This window comes from Ascaphus truei, chromosome 3 (genome assembly GCF_040206685.1).
Source record: "Ascaphus truei isolate aAscTru1 chromosome 3, aAscTru1.hap1, whole genome shotgun sequence".
NCBI classification, from domain to species: Eukaryota; Metazoa; Chordata; class Amphibia; order Anura; family Ascaphidae; genus Ascaphus; species Ascaphus truei.
This window is the reverse complement of record NC_134485.1, coordinates 350,852,134-350,876,549: the sequence shown is the minus strand read 5'-3', so window position 1 is coordinate 350,876,549 and position 24,416 is coordinate 350,852,134. Positions and strand designations below refer to the sequence as shown.

At 44.6% G+C, this 24,416-nt stretch overlaps 1 protein-coding gene across 1 annotated transcript; it reads right to left on the bottom strand.

Moving 5' to 3' along the window:
* Positions 1-589: 589 nt before the first annotated feature.
* LOC142490097 (aquaporin-2-like) lies at positions 590-20,412 on the bottom strand. The gene is made up of 4 exons (XM_075591894.1): positions 19,987-20,412; positions 5,309-5,473; positions 2,951-3,031; positions 590-1,608 (listed from the first exon to the last, which is right to left on the bottom strand). The coding sequence occupies exons 1-4, from the start codon at positions 20,344-20,346 to the stop codon at positions 1,414-1,416; spliced, it is 801 nt and encodes a 266-aa protein (XP_075448009.1). The 5' UTR covers positions 20,347-20,412; the 3' UTR covers positions 590-1,413.
* Positions 20,413-24,416: the final 4,004 nt, after the last annotated feature.

Sequence of the window (24,416 nt, the reverse complement as noted above, 5' to 3'; positions counted from 1 at the left end):
GAAGTTTGGGGAAATGAACATTCTAGTTGCTCTGTCACCCCTGATGTGTGTGTTGAGTCAGAGATACATATTTGATAATCTTTTAACACTAATTTTATACATCTTTCTTTTAAATACAAAGTTGCTTTTAATTTTATTAGAGAATCTAATATTAGATCAAGTAAAAAAAGGACCATAATAGCAATCAATATTTTGGTGTGCAACATTTTCTAAGTTATGTGAGGAATTAAAAAACTTTACAAGTTCTCACAAGTTTATATACAGTATACACAAAACAGGATATGAAATAAAGGGAGGGTGCATACTGTCCAAAAGGGTACAAAAAAAGGAAAACAGGACAGGCACTTCTATACTCAAAAAAGTGAAATTTATTGACTCAACATTATGGTCCCCACTGGGGAAAGGTGCCAATGGAGACCAAAACGTTGAGTCAATATATTTCATGTTTTTTAGTATAGGAGTGCCTCTATCTCTCAACCCCCTTCTCTCTCCCCCTCTCTCCCTTCCTCCCTCTCTCTGTCTCTCCCTCTCTCATATATAATATATGTATATAATATGTATATATATATATATATATATATTCGTGGCTTAAACTTTGCAATATGAAGTTTGTAAAACACCCGTGATAAGTCAGAAATGAAAATTGAAGACGTTCACACTAAAATAACATCACAATTTGTCTCTGCACATGCGCAAGAAAATTACTTGAAAAATAAACTTCACATTAAGTTATCTCTAATCGCATTCCCTAAACATTTTCTTTAAGCTATCATACAACAAAATTATGTCATGGTAATGCGAAGGTTCATCATAAATGAACAATAAGGGAATACAATTCAGAGTTTTTAAAATGTTGGTGTTGAAACATTCTTTATATGGCGTTTAGAGCAAACTTCCTTTGCCCTGCTTACATAAAATGTTGATGGAAACTTTGATGTGAAAGCTGATAAAACAAGATGACATCTAAAAATGATTATGCTAATGCAGCCCTGTTGGGTTGTGAGATTAGAAGAAAATGTAATAAGTCAATTATGCACGTACTGTAGCTTGAGGTTTGTTGTGTGCGACATTAAATCGGGTATAAGCTACAGTATGATCAAAGCATCTACAAAAAGCTGATGTAAGCCATTTATCTTTATGGGTGCAATATTCTAATCAAGGTGCCATCTGATCCTAATTCCTCTGCCTCCTAGCCCTTTATTCTGTGGCAAAAGTAGTTCAATTAAGGTTACAGTATGCAGTAACATACAGTGATTTGCTGTTAAGTACATGTGAGAGCTTGTACAGTATGTCATTCACTCCTTCAAAGCATATATTAAAATGGCATGCATACTGTATTTTGAAATAACAACTTTTTAAGGCAAGCGAGGGCCATGTCACAGTTTTCTCTTTTTCTGAAATTTGGGGGCCAGGTCACAAGGAATGGAGTTCCATGGACTTTCTTCTTGGCTGCTCGTGCCTTTCTTCCCACTCCTCCTCTTCATGAGATGGCATTCTTCCCAAGAGAATAGCCAATTTGTCTGCACAACTCTGCTGCTGGGGACACAGGATGTAATTGTAGATCACTGATGCTATGATTGCACCTATCAAAGGTCCGATCCAAAAGATCTGCAGTGAAGACAGAGAAACACATATTACGCTATAAAATGGGTTAGCTGAATTCTGTGACACTACCAATTTGCAGTTGTTTTTAAAAGACCAAATTGGTAGTTTAGTTGGAGGTTGTGATACCACTTAGTGGACAAATAGAATAGTTCATCATAGATGACATTATAATGTACAGAGATTTTGAAGCCTTAAAGATCTCTTCTTCAAACACTGTACACTTGTTGAGCAGTTCAATTATATCCTAGCCTGCAGTGAATCTATACTTTTGTAGTACCAGTTTATATTTAAATTGTACAAATTACTTATGCAACAGTATGATACTTTTAGTGCTGCTATAAAATACACACACTATCTGCAACACATTCTGTACTGTACACACGTATTGGTGAGGCAGTTTCATGTACTGTATAATAAAACTGGAATGGCATGGGAGTCTTCAAAGTAGGAGTCCTTCAGATCTAGAAACTGCACTTTAATTGGGTGCCATTTACAAAGATATTAAGATATAAGGTAATTGGTATGTTAATGGTGCAAAAATGATTTCAGATTTAAGAAAAAAATGGCATAAATGGGGATTTTTTTTCTCAGATAAGGACAGTTTGGGCACCATTCTTACAACAGTTATGCATAACTGAGACTTTTCTAAACATGATCTAATGATGGTGTGTGGTGTTGCAGCAACACATAACTAAATTAGTGTGTGTGTGTGTGTGTGTGTGTGTGTGTGTGTGTGTGTGTGTGTGTGTGTGTGTGTGTGTGTGTGTGTGTGTGTGTGTGTGTGTGTGTGTGTGTGTGTGTGTGAGAAAGCGTGAGAGTGTGTGTGTAAGTGAGAGGGGGAGTGTGTGTGTTTGTGTGTGTGAGAGGGGGAGAGTGTGTGTGTGTGTGAGAGAGAGAGGGGGAGTGTGTGTGTGTGTGTGTGTGTGAAAGAGGGGGAGAGTGTGTGTGTGTGTGGGGGGGGGTTGACAGTGTGTGTATATTTAAGTGAGAGTGGGAGAGAGAGTGTGTGTAAGTGAGAGGGGGAGAGTGTGTGTGAGAGGGGGAGTGTGTGTGTGAGAGGGGGAGTGTGTGTGTGTGTGTGTGTGTGTGAGAGAGAGAGAGAGAGAGAGAGAGAGAGAGAGAGAGAGAGAGAGAGAGAGAGAGAGAGAGAGCATACTGTAAAGGGGAGAGTGAGAGATGGGGCGATAGGTGGGGGCCAGGGTTGGGGTTCCCCAGAATTTCACAATCGAATTCTGGGATTCCCTAACCAAAACAAGGTTGAAAGCCACTGCATTACTGTAGGTATTAAGGGTTGCACCGTGTCATGCCCTGTATCTTTTTCCTTGGAATATCATTCAGATCTTACCCAGTTTACACCAAAATTGCCAACAATGATTGCTGGTCCAAAGGATCGAGCCGGATTCATAGAGCAACCAGTGAAGTAAATCTGTATTCCAGTTAATAGAAAGAAAAAAAAGACGGCTTTATAATGTTTATTGTAGTCCAATGTGCTTCGTATGGCACCTTTTTGCCCACTCAAATGCCTTATAGCTAAGCAGAGTCCTTTACAATTAAGACAAAAAAGAACAAATATCCTAGAATTATTCTTGTAATGTGCTGCCAGAATCCATCGAGGATTGTTCAGTAACCAACAATAGCCTTAAGCAAATAATGGCTGTCAACGTTTAATGAATATTTACTGCAGACTTAGAGATTTATTTAATTTGCATTATTTCATACAGGATGCTTTTCTTTCCTGCAGAGTTCCAGCTGCTTGAACATCAAACAGTGTGAAATATTGCAGAAATAGTAGTCTATTCATTAAATTGTCATAGCCACTCGATCATTAATAGACGTTCAAGTAACATGATTGATAATGACTATTGAACTATGGGTTTATCTCTATCAATCAGGTGGGAGGAGGTGTTCTTTGACTCCTTGCCAAACTCAAAACTGTAAAATGAAAGAAGCTTGCACCCTGGATTAGAGATGTGTGAAATTGTCCAAAATGCATATGCAACATTTTAAACGGTTTCTCCCCAAATTCGATAACCTGCAAGACACCAGAGGGCTAATAATGTCATCTAATTAGTACGCTTTCAGCAAAATGTTGTAGTGAGCAATCCATGGTATGTGCACTCTATTTATTTTCTCAGCATAGAGCGAATCGAACGATTTTAGGAACTTTAGCAAATTAGCATATTAAAAAATATTGCATTACACATTTACTTAATGTCCAGTGAACGTCTTGAGCCTTGTGATTCCCTGTAATTTTTTTGTAACTCATAAAGGACAGATTTTTAATGGTTTGCGACCTCACATTAAAGTTTTGCACATCTCTACTGCTCCGGGTCAAGAAGTTTCAAGCTAAAGTAGTAGAACCTTCCATATATATGTAACAGTGTTTCCCCCACTCGATGGGAGATTTGGCCTTTACTAAACGTGCGGTGGATGACACCTGCTGGTAACAGGAGGGCTGAGCTGTCCGCCGGTGGTATTTGGGAAACAGGATCAGGTTTCTGGGGTACATTACCACATGGTTCTCTAGCAGTGCAGCACCTCCATCTGCTGTAGGCTCCAGATAGATGAAGATGATCTCCTACAGTAGAACTATCACCTCTCCCCCAGTAAGATCACATACAGTACTAAGCAGAAGTATAACAACAGGAACGGTTTATTCTCTTGATCTGTGCAGTACAGGAACAAGGCAGATCTCTGAACACTGCAGTCTCTGGGATGGTCAACTTGAGGATTGTCCCTGAACAATCACTACAGGTCAGGGACCATGCAGTTGTCCTAGCTCTTCCCGACTCCCCTATCAGGAGTCAGGGTATATGTGCACACTCGCACTCCCCCAAGGGGAAGAGGAACAGGGAAGGTCCCAAACTCAGGCTCCCTGTGTGTGACCTGCCTCTCTCAGTCGGGAGAGGCACTACTAAATTTGGGGGGGCACCGGACTTAAGTACAGCTAGGAGGAGGACATCAGGTCTGTCCCATGATTGGTCATGCTCAGGCCTGATGTCACGGCCTCCCACTATCACTCCAGTGCAGCATCAAGGAGGAGGAAAACCCCGTGTTGACTACAGGCAGTCTGATTCTAGCAGGGCTTTCTGATAGGAGTAGGGCAGGTTAGTAGCCAAAGGTGGCATGGCTACATATATTTCATTTGATTAACCCTGTATCATGATAAGGTATCTTTAAGTCTGCAGTACTTTACACTGTGCTACATTCATGCAGCTTAAACAAGTGGCAATACTGTAGGTTGCATGGGACTATTCAAATAACACTTTAGTATGTTGAATAAAGTTAAAGGGTTATCTTTTTTTTTTTTACCCACCACACCTCTATTGTATATTCTAAAAAGAAACACTGCATTGTTCTGTGGAGGCACAGCCATTGACTCTGTTTTCCTAGGGATACTTGCTTCAAAACTAGAAGGCTTGAAATCCAGAGATTTGCAGCGGAGCAAAGCTGAAGAATGGGGCCAGCACCAGCAGTTGGAGGGTTAAAAATATATTTATTTAAAGCATAGTTTGACACGGAGGGGAGACAAAACAAACTCTGACGCGTTTCAGGCTATGCAGCCCTTTATCAAAACTTCATTGTAAACTGTTCTGGGCAGTATTGTGTCTGTTGTGTTCTACCGTGAAGTAGAATAAATTCACTAATAACACTATAGATAGATGAATAGGGTTCACATTATGACTGACATATTAACACTTACCCCAACAAGGTGCCCCAGCGCAACAGAGAGGCCGATAGATATAGATGGGGATCCCGCATTGTCATTTCTACGGCTGTCAGTTGAGGCGAAAATGCAAAGAATAAGCTGGAGGGTAAGGATAATCTCAACAGTGACGGCTTGTCCTTCAGTGGCATTGTTGCTCAGCTAGAGAAGTTAAATGATTATAAACAGTTATAAAACACATAATCATTTTTCTGATGACCACCATATCTTTACCAGTTTATAGGAATAAAAAGCGCCATTATGAACAGAATACATGAACTCCTACTGTTCATCCATGTATTTTTATCCTTATTTTAACAGCCATAGCACTGTCACATCATCATCAGCATCATCATCATCATCATACAACTTGTTAGCTAATTAAGGAGAATCAAAACACTAAACTGAAAGACTACAGTATTTCACAGTAAAAATAATAAAATAGCACGTCGTGGAGGAGCAGATGAGGAAGATAGAAAACAAAGCACTACTTCACTAGTGCATGGTAAATAAAAGGTTAAATCAAGTGCATGCCCATAAAAAGTTGTTTATTCGTTCCAAATATAAAACGCGTTGGTGAGGGGCCCTTGGACCCCCTCCATGTAGCTGTTTTATATTTGGAACCAATAAACAACTTTTTATGGGCACGCACTTGATTTAACCTTTTATTTACCATGCACTAGGGAAGACGAAGGCACACGGATATCCTGAAAGATGGATGCTCATATCTGAAGAACTATACCCCACAAAAACGTGAGTTATTACACTCTGGTTTTTATATCTTTTGTATATCCACTCCGATGCTACTTTGACTGGACACCAGGGGTGTGGATTCTCACCGCAGTGCAAGTGGAATCCTGACCAGCTATTCGGAATAATTGTGGAGTCATATATATACTATTCCAGTGGAAAAGTGGGGTATATCATTTTGTTCATGGAGGATATCACACATGCATTTTATTCTATAATGCTTAAAGACTGCGAATTGATTTGTCTGGAGTTTGGAGCATCACACACCTATTTGCAATCCGTCGTGGAGGAGCAAACTGCTTAACTCTAATCAGGAAAATGGTGACAAGACCAAGAGCATATGAGGTTGTTTTTAAGTTTGTTTGAAAATTGATTCTTCTTTTCTAAAGCCAGTTTTGGAAAGCATTTGCCAATTCAGGGTGCTGCCAAGACCCTATAATTTGCAATCTGAGTCCGGTCAAGGAATTTCTCTTCTGTCATTTAGCATCAGTCCAATGTAAAAATGTCAATCTCGTTTCTAGAGATGGGTAAATGTCTTCAAATGTGGTTTGTACAATTTTTTTTTTCAAATTTCTATAAAAGTTGCACCCTACATTATTGCATATTCTGTTTTCTGTGAATTTCACCTGGTTTATTTTAAACTTTAGTAGGGGGGGGCGTGAGTCCCTATTAATAACTGATTGGGCCACACGTGGCCTACAGTCAGACAGCGAGAAGAATACAGACATGGTATAAGGGTGATTCAACAAGTTTACCGCCCCCCTTTTGAAAGTCTCCTCTCTTTCATAGTCCCACCTCTTCCACAGCCATTATCATTGGCTGCGCTCATGTCCATTACAGTCACATGTCCAGAGCACACGGGAGAGGAACCAGTCAGGGGCAGCGTGCGTGTGTGGAGCTCATCACACACGGGGTTACACTTTTTTAAACCTTGTTCTTCAATTTGTTATCTAATCCATTCGAGTGATGATGTCTGTTTTATGGTTCCACAAAGACAAAAATGTTCTTCCACAGCTGCGGCATAAATTAGTTTATTACTTTGAGATTGAAATGATAGGTTAGAGAGTAATTTATTATGTGTATCATTGCAACTTTTAAGTGCTATTTTAGTGTTACTATTATTTATATGTTTTGCTTGGGAGTAACAATGTTTTTAAAAGCCTAAGGCTTTAGTTTCTGTTTAAAGTAAACATGATTATGTGAAACACGGAAGTGATACACAAATTATGGTTCACCAGGGCACTGAATGTTACATCTCATTGCATTGTTTCTACTACCTATGGGAAAGTGGACCCCCTCTTATGCACATTGCGAGCACCCCCTGTCACATCCGCAGCTACTCCAGTCACGGACCGCCTCGCTGACGCGTCACACGGCGTTCCTATGCGCACACGCACGGCTAGGGCAGTACACGCACGCTCAGTGAGAAGCTGCCAACACCTCCCACTGGGAGGGAACTCGGCCGTACACCCGCGTGACGTCAGCGCTCCGCGACGCGCATCGCGTGCTGGTTGCTCGGCAACCAAGGCAATCACCAGGAAAGCATGACCTGCAGGCTGTTTCTAATTACTGCTGCTCGGACACCATTGGAGGACCGGACCACACCCTTGCAAGGTAATTGGATCCTCCCTGCATATATACCTGCTCCTGTCTGGCATTCCTTGCTGAGCATAAACTCCTGTTTATGCATTGTGCTCACCGCTGCTGTCTAGTTTTGTCTTGAACTTTGTCTGTCCTGTTTGACCCTGCCTGTTACTTGGATTTCTACACGCTCCAGCACTTTGACCCCGGCTTCGTTACTCGACTACTCTACCTTCTATTACCCAGGACCTTGGCTACGAAACTCTACCTACCCGGACTCTCCAACCCTGGAACACGGCAAGTACCCTGACTACCCTGACCTCTCCAACCCTACGACGCAGTACGACTTGGACTACGCATTCCGGACAGGACTGCGTGGTTGTGGGTCGGTGTCTTTCTATCCCCACCTCAGCCCCGCGGTCTTCCGTCCTGTTTGTGGTGAGCGCAGCGTGACAATATGCTCAGCCCAACAAACATGGACGCCGCTGAGGTGGCCCGACGCTTAGACACCCATGAGGAATGCTTCCGGCAACTTACCGGCTCATTTACACACAAGGAACAACTAGTGTCCCAACTTAAACAAGACGTGGATACCCTGACTGAACAAGTTAGACGTTAACCACCAACCCCGTTCCACTCGCAGCCACTCCTGCACTTATCACACCTACCTCCGAACCACGACAACCTGCGCCCAACCGATATGCAGGGGATCCCAGCGGTTGTCGGGGGTTTCTGAACCAGTGCTTCATACAGTTTGAGCTAATGCCCTCTCACTTTCCTTCTTCACGAATAAAGGTCGCATACATAATCTCCCTGCTGACTGACGCCGCCCTGGCATGGGCTTCTCCTATTTGGGAGCAACGCCCAGATTTGATCTCTGACCTCACTCTCTTCATCACCGAATTCAGAAGGGTGTTTGACACCCCAGGGCGTAGGGTTACGGCTGCATCCACTCTGCTTAATATTTCTCAGGGAGACCGTACTGTGGCTCGTTATGCTCTGGACTTCCGGACGGTGGCGGCCGAGACCGCCTGGAACGATGTGGCTCTATCTGCAGTCTTCTGGCAGGGCCTGTCCGAACGGTTGAAGGATGAATTAGCAGCTCTGGATCGTCCCGCTGGACTGGAGGACCTGATAGACCTGTGCATCCGGATGGATCAGCGCCTCCAAGAGAGAAGGAGGGAAAGAAACAAACACCCCCGAGGTATACAATCATCTTCCTTTTCCACCATAGGTCCTCTACTCTCCACAACTCCCGTCCTAGATGAACCCATGCAGCTGGGAGGGACTAGCCTTTCGCCTATCGAGAGGCAACGAAGAAGACGAGCGGGACTATGCCTCTACTGTGGCAATAACGGCCACCTGGTATTCAACTGTCCGCTGAAGCCGGGAAACGCCAAAGCCCAGTGAGTATAAGGAGGATCACGCTGGGCACTGCAACTTTTCCCCCTCCTCAACCCTCTACGAGGTTTTATCTACCGATCTCCATATCCGGTGAGACCTTCACAGTACAGACACGGGCCTTTCTGGATTCGGGGTCAGGAGGAAACTTCGTGGACCAAAAGTTCGCCTTCAAGAATAAAATACCGTTGGTACCCAAAGATCGACCGGTAGGTCTTGAAGCCATTGACGGACGACCATTGCAGCCCGCGATCATTTCCTTACAAACCATACCCCTTAACATCATGACTAGCGACTTTCACTCCGAGACTATAACCTTTGATGTCATTCACACCCCCTCCTCGAACATCATTCTGGGACTTCCGTGGCTCCGGATCCACAATCCTGTCATTGACTGGACAGAGGCCACGCCACTTCGTTGGAGTTCTTTTTGCTTGGAACATTGCATGTCTGCTCCAAAGGCAGTGGCAGGAATGGAGGTCACGGATCCTGACAGGGTACAGCTGCCGGGGATATACGAAGATTTCCGCGATGTCTTTGACAAACGTCAAGCAGAAGAACTTCCGCCACATCGTGCGTACGATTGCCCAATCGATCTTCTACCCGGTACCATGCCCCGAGAGGAGGATCATACCCATTGTCCATACCGGAGACTCAGGCTATGAGACTATATATCCAGGAGAATCTTCAGAGGGGGTTCATTCGTAAATCCTCATCACCTGCGGGGGCGGGTTTTTTCTTCGTCAAGAAAAAGGACGGAACCCTCAGACCCTGCATAGACTATCGCAGTCTCAACAAACTTACCATAAAGAACCGCTACCCCCTTCCGTTAATAACAGAATTGTTTGACAAACTCCAAGGAGCTAAGATCTTCACCAAGCTGGATCTCAGAGGCGCCTATAATCTGGTCAGAATCAGACAGGGAGACGAATGGAAGACAGCATTCAATACTCGCGACGGGCATTACGAGTACCGAGTTATGCCGTTTGGGTTGTGCAATGCCCCTGCGGTCTTCCAAGACTTTGTTAATGACATCTTTAGAGACCTTCTGGACCGTCATGTGATTGTATACCTGGATGATATATTAATTTTTTCCAGATCCATGCCGGAACATACTACTCACGTCAAACAAGTCTTGCAGCGCTTAAGAGAGAACCACTTATATGCTAAGCTTGAGAAATGCCATTTCCACCAAAGATCTACCTCATTTCTCGGCTATATTATATCGGACACTGGACTCGCTATGGACCCCAGCAAGGTCAAAGCTGTACTCGAATGGCCCTGTCCTCTCTCCCTCAAGGCTATCCAAAGGTTCCTCGGCTTCGCCAACTATTACCGGAGGTTCATTCAAGGATTCTCATCGGTAGTAGCACCCATCACGGCGCTCACTCAGAAAGGAGCTGACCCTACTAATTGGTCTAACGAAGCTCTCCAGGCCTTCGAGAGGATAAAGACGGCATTCGCCTCAGCACCCATCTTGGTACACCCAGATCCTTCATTACCATTTTCCTTAGAGGTAGACGCCTCCGATATAGGAGCAGGTGCTATACTCTCCCAGAGAAAGAATCCTCAAGCTCCACTTCACCCCTGTGCGTATTTTTCTAAAAAAATTTCCTCCGCTCAAAGGAATTATGACGTGGGTAACCGGGAGCTCCTCGCGATCAAACTGGCCTTGGAGGAGTGGAGACATCTACTGGAGGGTACGGAGACACCTGTCACAATATTAACAGACCATAAGAACCTACTGTACATTGAGGGAGCACGGCGACTCGGGTCTCGCCAGGCAAGATGGTCCTTATTCTTTACACGCTTCAACTTCCTCATTTCATATATCCCAGGCTCTAAGAACATTAAAGCCGACGCGTTGTCTCGACAGTTCCTGGTAGAGGATAGCAGGGTGGAACAGCAGGAGACCATTCTTCCATCCACTTGCATTGTGGCAGCCAGTACTTTCAACGCCTTGCCTGATATTACCAAGGCTCAAAACAACATCCCAGCAGGACTCAAGGTTCCAGAGGATCGTTTGTTCACTCCACTTCTTTACCAGAGGAGAGTCATGGAGTGGGGACATTCATCCAAGACAGCTGGTCATCCTGGCACCAAAAGAACTACTGAGCTCATCGAACGCACGTTCTGGTGGCCCAACATGCGGAGGGACATACGAGCTTTTGTATCTTCATGCGCTATTTGTGCACGGAACAAGACGCCACACAACAGACCTGCGGGTCTTCTTCATCCATTACCGATCCCAGAACGTCCATGGACACACATATCAATGGACTTTATTGTTGAGTTGCCTAAATCTAGAGGCATGGACACCATACTCGTAGTGGTGGACAGGTTTTCAAAACAGGCACACTTCATTCCCATGAAAGGTCTACCCACCGCATCAATGTTGTCCGACGTTTTCATCAGGGAGATCTTCAGGTTACATGGTACTCCCCGGAACATAGTATCTGACAGAGGATCCCAATTCATTTCACGATTCTGGAGAGCGTTCTGTAAGAGTCTGGACGTCACACTACATTTCTCGTCAGGATATCACCCCCAGACCAATGGGCAAACTGAACGCACCAATCAGTCTCTGGAACAATTTTTAAGGTGTTTTGTTGCTGATACTCAAGACGACTGGGCAGAACTTCTTCCATGGGCAGAATTCTCCCATAACAATCTTCGGAATGAATCATCTCAACAATCACCATTCATGATCAACTACGGGTTCCATCCTTCTGCGCTCCCTTCTCTTATCTCGAAGTCTGGAGTCCCGGCCGCAGAGGACAAGATCCTTCACTTACAAGACTTATGGCAGAAGATCCATCTAAACCTACAGCACGCTGGAAGACTACAGAAGAGACAAGCGGATCGTCACCGAAGAGAGGTCCCAGGGTACTCGGTAGGACAAAGGGTCTGGTTATCCACCAAAAACATTCGTTTAAAGGTAACTTCACCCAAACTGGCACCACGCTTCATTGGCCCCTTCCGCATCACTAAAAGGATCAACCCAGTAGCCTATCGGCTAGAACTGCCTAAATCTATGAGAATTCCCTCTGTTTTTCACTCCTCCCTTCTAAAACCATACCTTCAAGACTCTTCCTCCAAGGGGCAACCTAAACCGCCACAAACTATACTGGTAGAGGGTCAAATAGAATACGAGGTACAGACTATCCTCGACTCTAGGATGTCCAGAGGAGGATTGCAATATCTCGTACACTGGAGAGGCTATGGCCCGGAGGAGAGAGAGTGGATTCCTCATCGTCAGGTACATGCCAACCGTCTCATTTATGCCTTCCACCGTAGGTACCCGGAAAAACCATCTCTGGGTCGCCCGGAGGTCTCCCCTCAAGGGGGGGATACTGTCACATCCGCAGCTACTCCAGTCACGGACCGCCTCGCTGACGCGTCACACGGCGTTCCTATGCGCACACGCACGGCTAGGGCAGTACACGCACGCTCAGTGAGAAGCTGCCAACACCTCCCACTGGGAGGGAACTCGGCCGTACACCCGCGTGACGTCAGCGCTCCGCGACGCGCATCGCGCACGCGCGCGGGTTGCTCGGCAACCAAGGCAATCACCAGGAAAGCATGACCTGCAGGCTGTTTCTAATTACTGCTGCTCGGACACCATTGGAGGACCGGACCACACCCTTGCAAGGTAATTGGATCCTCCCTGCATATATACCTGCTCCTGTCTGGCATTCCTTGCTGAGCATAAACTTCTGTTTATGCATTGTGCTCACCGCTGCTGTCTAGTTTTGTCTTGAACTTTGTCTGTCCTGTTTGACCCTGCCTGTTACTTGGATTTCTACACTCTCCAGCACTTTGACCCCGGCTTCGTTACTCGACTACTCTACCTTCTATTACCCAGGACCTTGGCTACGAAACTCTACCTACCCGGACTCTCCAACCCTGGAACACGGCAAGTACCCTGACTACCCTGACCTCTCCAACCCTACGACGCAGTACGACTTGGACTACGCATTCCGGACAGGACTGCGTGGTTGTGGGTCGGTGTCTTTCTATCCCCACCTCAGCCCCGCGGTCTTCCGTCCTGTTTGTGGTGAGCGCAGCGTGACACCCCCTCACACTCCCCCCGCTCATCTCACACTCCCTCCGCCCTTACTGTCCCCCTCTCTCATGTCTCATCTCTTTCTTACTCTTCCTCCCTCTCACTCTTCCCCCCTTCTCTCCCTCACATATCCCCACTCCTCACTAAATGTCCTCCCACATACTCTCCATTCCCTCCACACATAATCCCCACACTACTTGTGAGGATTCGCCATTCTGGCAGTTCTGTCCCCTTAACCCTCACCTGTCCGTCAGGATCCAGTGTCACTCAAGGAGGGCATTGCAGCGGTGGTGCTCATGCATGGCGCTCGGGCAGTGCGCGGGCTCCATCGGTCTCCGCAGTTCCTGTGTCCCGGGTGCACTCTCCTATCCGCAGCAGTGACGTGCGATGTATGCACGGTGCACGCTTTCCCCGATGGTCTGCGGTCTCCGTCTATCGGTCCCGCCCCTGCTCTGACGTCAGAGCTACGCGGTTTAGCAGTTCCACGCGCTCCTCCTCTGTCTCCACGGGTCCCGCCTCCGGTTTCCGCCCCCATACTGACGTGGGTGCCGTGGCGTGCACGAATGGCGTGCGACCAGGTCACCAGAATGATGCGCGGGTTACGGGCGGCGCGCGCGCTCTCTCGTGGTCCCACCTCAATCGGCTGCGTAATAGGACTCACCTGCACGATCCAGCAGCCTATCAGAGAGGGCGCTTCTGCTTCCTGGATGCCTCCCATTGGTGGGATGTCTTTTAAATACCTTGTCTGAACTCTCCTTCCTCGCCGAGCATAACGTCTGTTTGTGACGCTGAACCTCACTGTATCTTGCCTGTCTGCCTCTTACCATGCTGCCTGACTCTGGCTAGTATCTTGGAGTTTGTGATTCTCTCCTGCACTGACCCTCATTTTGGATACGACGATCCTGCTCCTGCACTGACCCTGGCTTTGGCTCTACGACGACTCTACTCTCTCCAATCCTAACTCCGGCTACGTACCCCAACCTTACACCCGGCAAGTACCATGTTTACGCTGTCCTCTATAACTCTGACCCAGGTTGCAAGACTATCCTACACTCTAGACGCGCCCTCGCAGTTGTGGTCGGCGTTCTATATCAATTCCTACCACAGCCCCACGGTCGCGCCTCGTTTGTGGTGAGCTACGCGTTACCTCCTACACACACAATCCCCCCTACTCACACAATTCCCCCTACACACACACACACACACACACACATTCACACACATAATTCCCCCTACAAACACACACACACACACACACAATGATTGTTATCACCTTTGCCAAGTTTTTTTTTCAAGGGGTATGCAAAAGGTTTATAGGAATCCAGTATATTATACAGTGTGTATGACTTAGGCCTCAGATCTAATAGGCGCACGCGCGTAATGGAGCACTTGGCGTCACGTGTGCCTGCTGCAGAGGCGATCCGTGGCCACAGGAATCTGGAGGAGGAGATGCAAAGGGGAGACGTCCAAGATCAGCTGTGATTCACAGTTCCTTTCTTACAGAGGTGTGCCTGTGATGTCACTTGAGTGGTTCCCAGCTCATTGGCTGAACTGTACATGTGATTCAGACCTCACATGACAAAAAAATTGTAGCAAAAAATCTGTAGCGCCGTCGCTCTCGTACTTTTGCGCGCATGCGCGCTCTATGGCCCTGCTCATTGCCGTAGGGCCTTTTGTTTGCAGCACGGGAGACATTGCGCGCACCGTCACCCTGACTATGGACGTGGCCTTAGACACACATCATTCGATAATATACCAAAAAGCAGCATCTCTTGCTGATTTTGTACCTGCAGTGAAGACATTGGGGTCTGTGCATCAATGGAAAGCAATGTGTGCTGTAATGTTTATGTGATGCAGTGTAATGTTTAGCACATTCTGATTGGCTGGCTTCAGTCCCTTTCATAACATCACATAAAAAAAGGCACATGGTTTTCACAGCCAATCAGATGGCATGGGAACCATTTGCCACCCAAATGTGACGTCACAGACCATATTTAAGGCCATGACGTCTCATTTGAGATCAAGAAGTCGTTGGGTCAACATCGTGGATTTAACATGGGGCTATTGGATTACCAGATGAAGATAAAGACAGAAGATAAAGAAAAACAAGTAATAATCACAGATGAAGAAAGTAGAAGATGATAGAAGATTACAGAGAAGAATTTTGTTACCTAACCTGGATCTTCACAGTGAATGGTGTTGGATTGTGTTTCGTGATGTCCCGGTACAGGGGCATTGGATTTTTTTTCTATGTTTTTCATTGCCCTCTGACTGCTAATGTATTAATCTGTGCCTGTTTATGGTACAGATGAATTCAGTGGGAGTCAATGCATTCTTTTGCAAATGCATTTCTTCTATTGGCTGTTTTATTTTCTATGTCTTTTTATTGTTTAGATTAAATTGATTTAATTGTAATGGCTTGTTTTTTTTCTTTTTACAGATTGGTTATCGATTTTATTTAATGATGTATTTTGGTGGCTACTGGTTTTAATTAATGTGTTGCCTAGTGGTTGTATGAATTAATTGTTGTGTTGGTTACTGCTTTTAGGTATTAAATGTATTTTTTGGCTAGTGGTATGATTTATGTTATTGATAGCATAGTGGTTTTAATTATTTTATTGATTTCCTAGTGGTTTTATTTTGTTAATTGCTTGGTTGGCTAGTAGTTTTAATTTTTGTTTCCTGGTGTTTAGGTGCTTGTTGTATCTGTTTTATTATTGTGTATTTATGACATTCATGCTTTTGTATTAGGGTGACCATTGACTGCTATAGTAGCTTATAATGCCCATATTATATGGGTATGATGTATGACTATGCCACTCAATGGGTACAGGGTGGGTATAGTGCATCCAGGGTGGGGGGTTAGGTCTTCAGGGTGATTATTGTGGCAGGGTGGGTTAATCCCTTAATTACTATGGCGGTTATTAGCCATTAGAATGTATTTTGCTATGTATTTTTTCTGGCAACGGAGGACATGGCCCTGTTGTAAGTGGACGAGGATGCCCTTCATATTGACAGGGGTAAGTAGAACGGTTTTATTTACTTTATTTATACTGCATGTCTAATGTTGTGTTTAATAATGGGCAAATAATCTATTATCCATATCTGGATAATAGTTATTTTGCCCATTACTGTACTGTATGTGTTTGGGGTGGGGGGGGGGGTGTTTATTGAAATGTAGGCCATGTTTATTTTTTAAATACAGAATTGGTACCATAGGCCACGGGGACCACCCGGGGAACCCCGAATGCCCACGGACACCACCTGAGGACCCCATGGACACCACCCGAGGACTCCTGTGGGGCCCACGGACACCCACAGGGACCCCCTGAGGGCCCCCAGACACCCGTGGGAACCAGCCGAGGGCCCCCAGACACCTGTGGAAACCACCTGAGGGCCCCCAGACACCCATGGGGATGACACGGGGACCCCCAGACACCCACGGGGACATCATGTGGACCCCATTGGGGCCCACGGACACCCACGGGGACCACCTGATGGCCCACAGAGCCCCCGGGGTGCTCTATGGGGCCTGTGGACACTCGTGGGGACCACCCAGGGACCCCCGCTGGGCTGTGGTCGCAAAAAAATAAATAATGTTTTTATGTGTGGGCAAAGGGTGTGGGTTGTATATTGGTGTTTCTTCCATATTTTAATTTACATTTTTTTACTAGGGTATTGTAGTTGGGGGTCTCCGGAGCAGAACCGTGTTTATTTCTGGTCTGGGGACCCCCCCTGCTTCCCGAGATACAGGCCCCGTTATGGGATGCCGTATCTCCTATGCATTTTATTAAAAGTCCTGCACCACGTGACCGGGACATTTCAATGCATAGGAGATACCGACATCTCTATAACAGGGCCTGTATCTCGGGAATCAGGGAGTCCCCGGATATGACCTGAAATCAATGCGGTTCTGCTCCGGAGACCCCTGCTCATCTACACTAGTAATACAATTTAAATTAAACTATTTTTATTTCGGGCGAGATTTGCGCAGAGAGTGAGGTGGCTGTTTCTCTCTGCAGCTGAAAGAACTCACAGGGTGAGCCCTTTTCGGAGGGCAGATCATCTCGACGCCGGCTACTCGCCATTTGTTGAAATGTTGCTATCACTGGCATTCATGGCTTACTGCATACCGTAATAGCAACGCTGTCAAAAATGGCGATTTAAAAATCCTGGCGATTTTTTCTATCGGACTTTACTGCATGAGCATAAAAAAAAAAGAATTTCCCTCACTTATGAAAGAAAAACAGATTACTTTGTTAACTATATAATTTGTCACATTGGATGTAGCACTGGGGCTTTTTGTCTTTTGTTATGCCATCCCTGACCTGAAGGTGTTTTGACCCTAAGAAAAGGTGAACTACATGATTGACGGAAACTTTGAAACATGATCCTAATATAATATGTGCTTAACTCCTCCCAGGCTTTTCTTCTTGACATTCCCCAACGGGTAAGCTGATGCATTTGTGTCAAAATACATGCTAAAGGCATTGATGCGAAGGCAAGCCATCCTGAATAATAATAATAATAATAATAATCATCATCATCATAATCATAATAATAATATAACAAAAACAGACTTAATACATAAACCACAAATACTGAAATAAATTAAGTATGTTTACATTTTGGTTCAAGGCCAAAAGATTGTGCGTATTTGCACTTTAATAACTTAATAATAAAAGCTGTTCCGTATAATTATTCAATCCAATGCTTCATGATAAGATAATTTCAAGTCTGATGACATTAACAAAGAGCAATTCTGATAGTGAGCTGCGTAGAAGTGAGAATTGTTGAAACATATATTAACCAAAACCATAATTGAAACCTGTAACTCAACCCGTTCTTCTCTATAATTAATACACTAATAATTTCTTCCCATAATCAAGGCTCTGGTCATGGATGATTATTAATCATTAACCAAGGGTGGTTATTAATTGGTGTTGTCATTTGTGGTATAACTGTAAACCAGGAAGGACTGTGTTAAATATCTAAATTACAGTTTTAAGGAGCAATTGATGATGTCCTTCTAGCTCCCATTACCATGCTCCCCAGTACCACAACTCGCTGTCTTTCTTGTCCTGGCTGTAAAGATTGGGAAATGTCCTTGTGCGTTAAAGGGAAAGGATGGAGGAGGAATTACAAAGTGACCAAAAATGATGAACCACTGAACTATAGAAGGCTGTTTCCTAGTTTTTAATCAATGACTATTAAGTAAATTTTGTCATTAACAGATGATCCAGATAGCAATCATACAGTATACATTATTTGTCAGCGATTAAGGACATAGCAGCTAACGACATGATGCTCAACTCCAGTCCTCATGCTCCCCCAACAGGTTAGGTTTTCAGAATAACCCTGCTTTAGCACAGGTGGCCCAATCAATCAGAGGATCAGTCAAAGCAGGGACATATTGAAAACTTGACCTGATGGGGGGCGGGGGCTTAAGGACTGGTATTGAGCACCTGTGTCTTATATACAGATATGGGGAGTTGTTAAAGCATTAAAAAAAGTTTGAATTGACGGCAAAGGCTTGAAAAGAAAATATAACAGATACATATAAAAAAAAAATAATGTAAATCACAAATCACAGACTGTAAACATTTCACTGCCAAACGACCCTTCTGACACTTGCAGAGTTCAATCAAAAGTGTAAATGTGACAATATGGAGCATACAAACATATTCTACTGCTATATCTATACCTGCTTCAGGGTTTAATAAAAAATGTACTTTTAATACTCTACCAAAAAATGCGGCCATTATTTCATGCGCACACATATTTGTGAGTACATAAGTAAATAAAATATTTTTGGGATCAATGCTAAATTCGAAGTAACATGTTCAACACAACACTGTTATACGCTGTCCATCACAAGATTTATGAGGCTCCTATCCCCTAATCCTCCAGTAATGGAAGCAGGGATTGTCATGTGGTAGTATTCAGTGGTACTAAGTAAATGCTACTTATATTAAGAGAGAGGTCTTTGATGATAATTTTTCAGCACAATATCCCCTAGTTAGAGCAAAAACTTTTTTTTTTGTATAATTCTAAACTGCCTTCGACCCTTGTGTGAAAATGTCGTACTTTTGTGCAGTACATTTTAATGCACTTCTGTAAATGGATGGGGGTGTCAAGGTCTCTTTGTAGGCTAAATTGTATTTGTTATTTGTACGCATGCTGAAAGTACATGGTGTGCCTTCACCAAATTAAATACAATGGAGACTTAACAAAAAATAGAGGCCCAGAGCAGTTTTTACTACTAACTTTTTATTCACCTGACATCTGTGTCTACACTACAAGTGCTCAAATCTTTGCTATTTGGCTCCGGAGTTGCTTTGTTCTCCTTCACAATAAAATGCATTTCAGCCCGCACTGTGCAAGCCTTACATTTGGCAAATATTTTTTCCCAACTTTTTAATTGCCTGTGTTTTTTCCCACGTTGAGTATTGGCAAATCCACCATATTCCCATCTGCAGGTGAAGGATTCACATACCCCTACTTGACATTCTGTCATGTTGTATGGTAACTATCTTTGCAGTAACATTCAAACTATTGCACAAAAGCAATTTACAGTGTAAAGTTTTCATGCCTGAGACAGATTTTAATGCGTACGGAGTCAGGTGGTTAGGTCCAGTACCACTTAACTAGTTCACAGATTTATTGTTCTATACATATTTGTTGCACGAGTCTATTAAAAAAGGAATACATCTGATTTTCTAAAAACTGCATTGTACAGTAACTATGCTCTGAGCACTGCAGGATTCTTTCCAGGGTTCTTTCTTTTAAAGTATGAAGCAACCCAATTAGAATGGTAGAGATGATACACTGAGCCCTAATGTATGCTGCTAAGGATTCTACAGTAGAGTTTACTTACCACGTTAATGCCAAAACTGCCATGAACATTTGGGGGCGTAAATTCATAGAGTAAGGCAGCTCCCGCCACAGCTCCCAACAGCTGGGCACAGATATAGCACACAGCATGCACCAAGGAGATCTGAGATGCCACTAGGAAGGCAACTGTCACAGCTGGATTAAGGTGGGCACCACTGATGTGCCCCACTGCCTGGACCACGGTGCCTATACCCAGACCAAAGGTGAGGGAGATCTGCAGGACACTTGGCAGTGCTGAGGACCAATTCATGGCAGAGCCCAGGCCAAAGAAGACAAATATCAATGTGCCCAAAAGTTCTGCAAAAAATGCCCTTGTAAAAGGCCCAGTGCATATCCCATTCATTGTTAATGTAAGTTTAGGGGAAATGTTTTTGGCAGTTGCTATTAAAATGTATTCTCCTTGGCTTGCTCTCGGTGACTGAATCATGCCAGAACACTGCAACATTATATATTGAAGGCAGGAATGTTGCAGTTACAAGGGGTGGCACCTTGTCTTTAGGAAATCCCTGTTCCCATCCACAGCATACACAAAACTTTCCAGCTCCAGACTGTTGATGCCTCATATGTTAGCAACTTGCAAATGATTCACATACTGTTTTAATATACACAAATAATAAACATGTAATAGAAATACTTTCAAATACATTATTTATTTCAATATTACAGAAGAATTTTTATTCATAGAGTTGAAGAATTGATTAAGTCCAAGAATAGGGATTCTGAATATGAAGCGACCCATTGAGCTAACTTTGAGGAAGTGTTGAGTAAATCAAGATAAGAGACATTAAATTTACAGGTAAAGAAGAAGGTTATCAAGAAAATACCTTGTCCGACTACGTTTAATACTTGTTCTATATCAATAAAAAAGAGTATCACAAGACACTGGGCTATTCAAAGGAATTCCGGCAAATATGGTGAACTTTTTAATGCTTTACTATTGTACTCTTTCAAGAGAGCCACTAGTTTTCATGATAAATTGATTTGTGCAGATTTGGCATCTTCTAAAACTAAGAGTAGTAAACAAAAAGTTTAGGTCATCCACTTATGGTCACTACTCTGAGTTTGTATTGTTCATGTTGCAATAATATCATTAAGGGGACATTTTTTAGTCAACCAAGGAGTAAAAAGCTAATCCTATTAGAACAATTTTCACATGTGGTTCAAAGTGTGTTGTGTATACTTGCGATTCAAAGTGCCCTTGTGGTATATTATACATGGTAGAAATGACACAAAAATGTTGGACTCGGTTCACTGAATATAAAAGTGCTATCAGACAGAAAGATGAGATGTTTCCTGCGGCACAGCATTTTATTATCTATGGTCACAATACAAATCGAACGAGATTTCAAATCCTTGAACAGGTAGGAGATTTACCTGTATGGAATCGGTGAGCGCGTCCCCCGCGGCGCACTCCCTCCTTACCTGATGTCTCGCACAACCCCGCTGTCCTTACAGCGCGTTCGTGCTCCCGCAGGAGCTTTTCTGACGTTGTGGAGATTGGCTCCGCCCCGCGCTTGCGACGCGCATCAATGTCGCGCGGCATGCACACGTGACGCGTGTGCATCGCTCCCAAGCTGTGTGTAAATTCTCTTTATTATGCCCACCTGTCTCTTGTGTCTCTCCTCCTAACCGTGCCTCCACGGAAGCCACGCCTCCACTCCACCCCTCTCTCTCATTAGTCATGCTCTCCCATATATGCTCAGGTGTGCCACTTACACTTTGGCTGAGCATAGTTCCAGTTAGCGCTGTTCTTCCACTTCCTGGTTCCTGTCCTGTCTAGCCTTGTCTCCAAGCTCCTTGTTACAGATTGACCTCCTGCATACTGACCCGGATATTACTTTGGACTCCGCACTTCTGGCTTACTGACCCGGCTTACCTCTGACCATCCGCATCTCTCCAATCCTGACCACAGCTTATGGACCTCTACGCTTCTACTTGCTCCAACCCCTGATCACAACTAAATGGACATTGACCATTCTACTGGCTCCTACCTCAGAACTCGGCAAGTATCTAACTACTCTACTTTCTCCAATCCTGACCCAGCTGCCTGACCATCCGCGCTCCAGACGTGCCCCTGTTTCTGTGGGTGGCGTTTATACCCATTCCCACCTCAGTACCGGGTCCCGCCTTGTTTTTGGTGAGCACAACATTACAGTATACTCAGCCCCACAAATGTGGACAGAAGCTCCCAACTAGAGACTTGTGTTGCTTCTCTTGCGCAATCCTTTGGGGCTCTTACTTTGCAACACCAGCAGGTCAGTCCCCTGAGACCCGCGACCCCTTTTTTGTTGTCACCAGACACCCATCCTTCTGCTGAACCCCATCTGCCTACCTCTAATCGCTTCTCTGGTGATCCTCATGGGTGTCGGGTTTCCTAAACCAATGTGCTATTCAATTCGAGTTAACCCCTTCTCGCTTCCTCTCTGCAAGATCTAAGGTGGCATACATAATCGCTCTACTTTCCGGAGACGCTCTGGCATGAGCTTCCCCCGTCTGGGAATGGACAACGGAGCTGACACAGAATCTCATCAACTTCACTATGGAATTCGGACGTGACTTTGACACTACAGGCCGTAAGGTGACTACCGCATCTTCTCTATTTCACCTTTCGCAGTGTTCGCGCCCAGTCGCTCCTTACACTCTGGAATTTTGTACCATAGCAGCTGAAACAGGCTGGAACAATGAGGCTCTGTCGGCCGCCTTTTGGAAAGGTTTATCTGACTCTCTTAAAGATGAACTAGCTGTTCAAGAACGCCCTGCTGACCTGGAGGAATTTATTGCTGTCTGCATTACAGTGGACCAACGTCTTCAGGAGAGGAAGGCTGAGCGTTCTCGCCCTCGGCTGCTTCCGACCAGATCACTGGCGTTTCATTTTCCCCCTACAGATCCGCCGCCTCTTGATGATACGGAACCCATGCAGCTGGGAAGCCACCGGTTATCCTTCTCAGAGAGGCAGCGCAGACGTGCCAATGGACTTCGTCACTATTGTGGTCACTCCGACCATCAAGTCCTTTCCTGCCCGCTCAAACCGGGAAACGCCAGCGCTCAATGAGGTACCGGGGAATCTCATTGGCACTATCTCTCCTTCCCCAACTCCCCCAGAAATCCATCCTACTCGGATCATGCTCCCCATCTCCCTCAAAGGGGCCAACTTCCAGGTCACTTCCTCTGCCTTCATTGATTCGTATTCTGGGGACAAATTTATTGACCATAGCTTCGCTCTCAAACATAATATTCCTCTCATTCGTAAAGCCGTGCCTATCGGATTTGAAGCCATAGACGGAAGTCCGCTTCAACTGGCCTTCATCTCTCTGGAAACCAGCAAATTTTCTCTTCTTACTACAGGTGGCCATCAGGAGGAGATTTCCCTGGATGTCATCCATACTCCATCTGTTAAGGTAATTCTAGGACTGCCATAGTTACAGCAACATAATCCGCAACTTGAATTGGACTGATAAAGAACCCATCCAATGGAGTCCCCGTTGCATCAAGACTTGCTTAAACTCTCCTCAACAGATCTGCAACCTAATTACTTCCAAGGAGGATGAGTGTTCTACCAAAGGCTATGCTGAATTGAAGGATGTGTTCGATAAGGTACGATCCAAAGTACTTCCCCCTCATCGCCCTTTTGACTGTCCTATTGTTCTCTTGACAGGTTCTATCTTACCCATAGGTAAATCTTATCCCCTGTCTCTACCTAAGACCAAAGCCATGTCGGAGTATATTCAAGGGAATTTAAAGAAAGGTTTCATTCACAAATCCTCATCCCGAGCTGGAGCAGGGTTTTTCTTCGTTATGAAAAAGGATGGTTCTTTTCGCCCTTGCCTAGATTATAGGGGGTTAAACAAGATCACCTTAAAGAACTGCTACACGCTTCCCCTCATCTCAGAGCTTTTTCATTGCCTCCAAGGAGACACCATCTTTTCAAAATTAGATTTGCGTGGTGCTTATAATCTTGTACGGATAAGATAGGGTGACGAGTGGAAGACAGCCTTTAATACCAGAGACAGCCATTACGAGTATTTTATCATGCCCTTTGGGCTGTGTAATGCCCCGGCCGTTTTTTCAAGAATTTGTTAACGAGATTTTTCGGGACCTCCTGAACTTTTTCGTTATTGTCTATCTTGATGATATTCTAATCTTTTCTAAATCTCTCTCTGAACATATCAAACACACTAAAATGGTCTTATCTCGTCTTCGTGAAAATCCCCTTTATGCCAAATTGGAGAAATGCCAGTTTCATCAGACTTCTACCACATTTCTAGAATACATTATTTCGGACTCTGTGTTTGCCATGGATCCTGTCAAGCTGAAGGCAGTTCTGGACTGGCCACAAGCTACCTCTCTCAAAGCAATCCAGCGTTTTTTAGGATTCGCATACTACTATCGTAGATTCATTCATAATTTCTCCAC